General features: G+C 29.5%; 1 protein-coding gene across 4 annotated transcripts; it reads left to right on the top strand.

Moving 5' to 3' along the window:
- The first annotated feature begins 1,174 nt into the window (after positions 1–1,174).
- LOC110663098 (putative lipid phosphate phosphatase 3, chloroplastic) lies at positions 1,175–3,990 on the top strand. Of its 4 annotated transcripts, none has more exons than XM_021822319.2 (9): positions 1,175–1,330; positions 1,522–1,610; positions 2,285–2,509; positions 2,628–2,715; positions 2,798–2,907; positions 3,000–3,090; positions 3,281–3,469; positions 3,564–3,623; positions 3,714–3,990. In XM_021822319.2, the coding sequence occupies exons 2-9, from the start codon at positions 1,551–1,553 to the stop codon at positions 3,890–3,892; spliced, it is 1,002 nt and encodes a 333-aa protein (XP_021678011.2). In that variant the 5' UTR covers positions 1,175–1,330; positions 1,522–1,550; the 3' UTR covers positions 3,893–3,990. The 4 variants fall into 4 exon arrangements, with proteins under 4 accessions (XP_021678011.2, XP_021678010.2, XP_021678014.2 ...); XM_021822318.2 differs by having other exon boundaries at positions 2,282–2,509; XM_021822322.2 differs by having other exon boundaries at positions 1,254–1,330; positions 1,522–1,599.
- The last annotated feature ends 2,274 nt before the right edge of the window (positions 3,991–6,264 follow it).

The following is a 6,264-nucleotide window of genomic DNA, read 5'->3' as shown; positions in this document are numbered from 1 at the left end:
TTGGGATTTAATCCTTTGTATCTCCCATCGATTGTGGATAGATGTTTTTGTGACTTTATAAGAGTTAATATATTTTTATTAAATAGTTTATTCCTTCTCCAAATTTGTGTGTATACGTATTTATTTTCAATAAAAAAAGTTAGGTTATATGAAGAACCCACGTCATACCAATTAACTTGCACTAATATTTCAAAATTTTGTCATTAGTGATAGAAACCTTCATTCCAAGTTAATAGTTAGGTTTGGGCATCTTATGCATATATTTTTGGCACCAATAGATCTACATAGCCTAAAATCCCATATGCTCAATGAGGATAAACAATTCCAAATACAGTAAGCGAAAAATGTGTTTTACCTTATGAGATTCTCATAATTACTTCTAATTTATGAATTAATTTTATAATTTAAATTTATATTACTATAAAAAAAATATATTCTACAGTTTTTACTTAATATATTTAAAATTCATAAATAATTTTAAAATATTTGTTAATATAAAATTTAATATATAAATAATAATTCATTATTGCCACTGATCTATGTGTCTTAACTTAAAAAAAAAAAAATTAATGCATAAAATAATTTTTTTCTTTATTAAATGAATTAAACTTATTGGTATCAAATTGATAATTAAATTATGATTGATTTGTACTATTTGACTTTTTTTAATTTATCCAAAATTTACCTTAAAAATTAAAAATTTCTTATATAGACTTCGCCCATTTTCCTGGAACCTGTAGCACTTCTCAAGCATTTAATATATGCCACAACACTGACTAATTATTCAATTTCGACGGTGACAACTGGTAAGCCTTCTGGAACCGAACCGGACGGAAAGTTTGACCACCGAAAATTCCATAAATCGAAAACGCGGAGGACCCCTCAGGTCTGATGCGGCTTTTGGAACGATGGATTGATTGACTTTGCTGCAGGTGCAGTGGCTCTCGTGTAGGTTGCACCTACACTATAACAAACATTTCGATTATCTATTAATCGTCTGGTTTTTTGTCTTTCCCCGGTTGTCTTTTCTCTAAGCTACGAAACAACGTCGTTTTCATTGCGATGGCCGCACACCAAACAAAAGTGGTCAGCCAGTCCAATGGTTGAGATTGATGTTCACGAGGCCTGTCCTCTGTTTTGACCGTTAATTACGCGGTGAAACTCGACTTCAAAACAGAGCCGTCGTCATTTAGTCCACTATATGTATCAGAAAATGAAAACTGCTCTTTTGTTTCTCTTTCCCTCAAAACCTACGCCGACGCCGGTGCTGTGGAAAACTTACATTATTCGAAATACAAATCCAAATTTGTCATTGAAGAATTCTTCTGAGGTAATTCAATGGGCATCTCTTGCTTTTCTAGGTTGTTTAAAATTTACAATTCATATAATTGTCTTGTTCATCACTCTTTTGCTTTTCTTTTCTTCGCTGTTGGAGATAAAGATTCTTTTTTTTTTTTTTTAATTTCTTTTATTGTCAGTAAGAGTGATACCGTGAAGAATAATAACATTTTGTTGTTGCAGAGAATATATATCACAGTGTTTGGTTTTCAATGGCGTGGAGGAATTTGTTATCATGGTTTTCTCTTCAGAATTTCAGAGGTTTGTTTCAGGTTAGTTGGATTTTTTTTCTATTATTATACTAAATGATCTCATGTCTTCCACTGCACTGGTAAAAGCCAGTTTTCGTCAAGATCTAATTAGTACTTTTTTGTCTAATTTATTCTTTATTATCCCTCGAAATGCCATCACTGAGACTTGCAGTGAGAAGAGAAAATAGCAGTGGAGATATAAATATCTGATATCTCCATCAGGTTTTTAATTTGGTCAGCAACTGCAATTACTGCCATATCACAAAATCAAGAAATTTTTGGTGGAAAGATGCCATTGAGAAATAGATCAGTATATGAACTATTAGTATTTGTTTAGTTAAGTAATTATTTGATAAAACAACATCAATTACATGCCAAGAAATTAAATTCGCAAAGACTCTGAAAGTTAATATCCCATTGATTTAAGATAAGAATTCAAATCTTTTGATATACCCAAAATAGAAAATGTCAAAATGATCTCCATTATGTATTGCGTCGCATCACTGTAGGTCTTAAACTGAGAACTCAGAGATAATCCTAACTTTAAACATCTGCATATACGAAGTGACTGCTGACACATCTTTCCTTAGCAGCAATGTTGTTATGTGTATGAATTGTACAAGCCAAGTTGGTGTCTTTGCAACTCCACTGGTCTGAGTTAGTTGAACGTTTTCATCTACCTTGATCACTAGCAGGAAGGCAGAATGAGGGAGGTGGATCTCGGAGCACACACCATTAGATCTCATGGAGCCAAACTTGCAAGGAACCACATGCACGACTGGCTTATATTACTCCTCCTTGTAGTGATAGAGATCATTCTGTATATCATCCATCCATTTTATCGCTTTGTTGGAAAGGATATGATGGAAGACCTTAAATATCCTTTCAAAGACAACACTGTGCCTACATGGTCTGTGCCTGTAAGTTCAAGTTTTCTTCAAAGTTCAGAAAGCTTTCCTTTTTCTTTTCTTATTTTTTTTCCCCTTTCTCTCTGCTGTCATTAGTGATAATGGCTATTTTTTCTCCTTTAATGATCAGTTGTATGCAGTTTTGTTGCCCATTGCCATTTTTATTTTCTTCTACAATAGAAGGAAAGATGTTTATGATCTGCACCATAGCATTTTAGGTAAATTCTATTATCATTAATTCTGGAATTTAAATTCTAAAGGCAATATTATATTAAAATGAAGATTTTATTTCAAGATCAGGCCTATTGTTTTCTGTTTTGATTACTGCTGTCATCACGGATGCCATAAAGAATGCAGTTGGTCGGCCCCGGCCTGATTTCTTCTGGCGTTGCTTTCCTGATGGAAAGGAAGTGAGTTTCCTCTTGATACTGTTTCATGCTTTTTCAATTTTTCACAAATAGTCTTAATATTTTGATTCTTGATTTTTTTTTTCCTTGTTTAGTTCTATGATCGGTGGGGAGATGTGATATGTCATGGTAAGGATAGTGATATAAAAGAAGGACATAAGAGTTTCCCAAGTGGTCATACTTCATGTAAGCAACAAAAGCTATATATTCTTTTTCCCCATATGGGCAAAATTATGCAGAAGCTGATAAAAAAAATTGGAAGTTTGAGATTCTCCTATTGCTGCTTTGATCAACAATTCTCAACTTCTAAAGATATTTCGTTTCAAATACTTCTATAGTATCAAATGATCTGAAGCGATTGAGGATTTCTCTGCAGGGTCATTTGCTGGCTTAGGATTTTTGTCATTGTACTTATCTGGTAAAATCAAAGTATTTGATCGCAGAGGGCATGTGGCAAAATTATGCATCATTTTTTTGCCCCTACTTGCTGCATCTCTCGTTGGCATATCTCGGATCGACGACTACTGGCACCATTGGCAGGATGTGTTTGCTGGAGCTCTAATAGGTCAGTTTTTTTGTGGGTGATCACTTAACTCATTTGGAAAGCTAAGCTCGTAGCATCTCGGAATCTCACAATAGCAGCTTATAAATGGTTGCAGGGCTCGTTGTTTCAGCTTTTTGCTATATGCAGTTTTTCCCAGCCCCATATAGTGAAGAAGGTGTTGGTTCCCTCCATTGTAATAATATATATATTTTTTTTTCATTAGAATCCTTTCTTGTCCTAAGAAGTCCTTATTTTTGCACTTCAGGATGGGGACCTTACGCATATTTCCAAGCTTTGGAGGAGTCACGTTCTAATACAAATGGTGGGCAGCCTGCAAATGCACTGAATATGCAGGCCATGGATGTACAAGTGGCGAGCTTAGAACTCCGGCAAATTGGCAATGGATTTAGGTTGTTGGATGAATTGGAATCAGGAAGGAGGTGAACTTGTATATTTTGTATTTTGTTTTAATTCAGATTATGTACATATACATTATAAATTGTGGAAGTTTTTACCTTTTGGGAGCCGAGAAACATTAGAAATTTGGGTTTTTTTTTTTATTTATTTATTACGTAAGTTCTTTTATATGACATAAATTTTGAATACACTTTGATGAGTATAAATTATGATCGACTTGAAAATTTTGTGCTGTGACCTGATTAAAATAAAATATAAAATTTATAGTAGTAATAAATGACACAGGCTTGATATTGTATTTTTTAACTTTTTATAATATATTTATAAAATATTTAAAAAATATATTAAGATTAGGGTTTAAAAATTTATTTATGAACATAGATCAAATTATCTTAAGAAAGTATAATAAGGTAACCTTGTATTAAAGCCCCCTTACTTGAAAAGGCATTGAAGCCCAATCCACTTTGCCTGGACTACTTATTGGGCTCACTTTAACTAAAGGCCAAAATTGTTGACTGGAACTGTCGAATATTGATCACACTCCAATCTTAGGAGCTCTCTGATGACGTAAAGAGGAAAAAAAAAAAATTTGTTGATTATTAATTTTAAATATTTTATGGCTATTTAATTATTTTAATGATATTATTTTTTAAAAATAAAAATATCTTATAAAAAAACATTTAAAACCAATTTGACAAGCAAAGAAAATTTATTTCTTAAAATTTAAAGGTGGATTTCTGCTTGCTTAATAGTGTAATGCATAATTTAATTAGCAAAATAAATTTAAATACCACAAGTACCTTGTAAAACAAACACACATGCAAAAAGTAAACTTGTTCCATATAAAATATATTATTAGAAAAAAAAAGAATATAACATAATATTTAAAAAGGAAAAAATTATTGAACAAAAAAGTTAATTTTTTTTAAAGAAATGCATATATTATTTCACAATTAATATAATATAGTTATATGTTATCTAAAAATCATATTAATTCTAAAAGTTTTCGGTATCGTTATCAATGGATGTAAATTATCATAATAATATAAAAAAGCAATGAATACAAAAGTGAAATTCTGAAATATATATAAGCAAATGACTATATTCTTTTTATAAAATTCTCACAACAAAATTGAAAATTTATATGCTATATTATTAATGAATTTGAATTCTTTATTCCTTATATAATATTTTACTAATTACACTTACACTATGTTTGGGAAGGGAGAGTAAGAGAGGAAAGAAAATATGAAGGGAAAATAACTTTATTTTTTATTGTTTTTGTTTGGATTGAGGAGAAAATAAAAGAGGAAGAAAAATAAAAATATTTTATCTTTTTTTATTTTCTTTCCAAAATGGGAGAAAAGTAGGAGTACAATATTCAAAATTACAAATATAACTCAATACTTTATAATTTTTCTTTTTAAATTTAAGGATAAAGTTATAATTTTATCATTCATAAAATAACTTTCTTCTCAATATTTTCCTCTTTCAATTCAAACAAGAAGAAGGAAAATAATTTTTATTTTCCCTCTTTTATTTTCCTTTTCCTCTAAAAAGTTTCCAAACATAGTATTAAGTATGTAATATTTATGTCACCATAAATAGGACATAAAATCATGGGGGATTTTATTTTAAGAAGTTGGTGGTTGGTTTATCAACATTTTAAAAATTATCATTGTTTGTTTCTAATCCACAAGAGGGGGAAGGGGGAAAGAGATCGGAAAGGAGACACTAAAGCTTTATAGAAAATGGGGCGGATCGTGTAGTCTCTCTTCCTCTCTAATTATCAATTATACAGTTAGTTTCTCTTCTTTTATTTCATCATTTTCCAATGCGTTCGGCAATCCACCAATCAATGGTGGATGTATTTCATAACATGAGGGTCAATTAACGTTTTTTTTTTTTTAATATTATATATATATATATATTTAATTATTAAACTTTTTTTAATAAAATATAAAATTAATTGTGGTAAAAAAATACATGCATTTAAAATTTTATTTATTTTTAAAGTTTTACTATAACTTTTAATAATAAATTTTATTAAAATAAAATAATCTAATTATACGTATGATAAATTAATAAATAATTTTTACTTATTTATATAGAAAAATATGTATTTAATAACATTAATAATAATTTTTTTAGTATATAATTAAATTTTGTTGAGAGTAATTATAAAATATTAACATTATATTTTTAATTTTTAATGATATTTTATTATTTATTATTATATAAATCCTGAAATTTTGCCATTGAAGGCGTTTGCCGGCGCAGTCAAAAAAATAATGTCGAATACATATTAATTTTATTACTTTATATTTTAATATTTTTATTCTTGATTTATTTTACCATTCCAATTATTAAAAAAATTTATAATGAATTTGATTTTGAAT

Source organism: Hevea brasiliensis, chromosome 13 (assembly GCF_030052815.1).
Source record: "Hevea brasiliensis isolate MT/VB/25A 57/8 chromosome 13, ASM3005281v1, whole genome shotgun sequence".
Lineage (NCBI taxonomy): Eukaryota > Viridiplantae > Streptophyta > Magnoliopsida > Malpighiales > Euphorbiaceae > Hevea > Hevea brasiliensis.
Note: the sequence above shows the minus strand (reverse complement) of the source record. Positions and strands in the feature narration are given on the sequence as shown.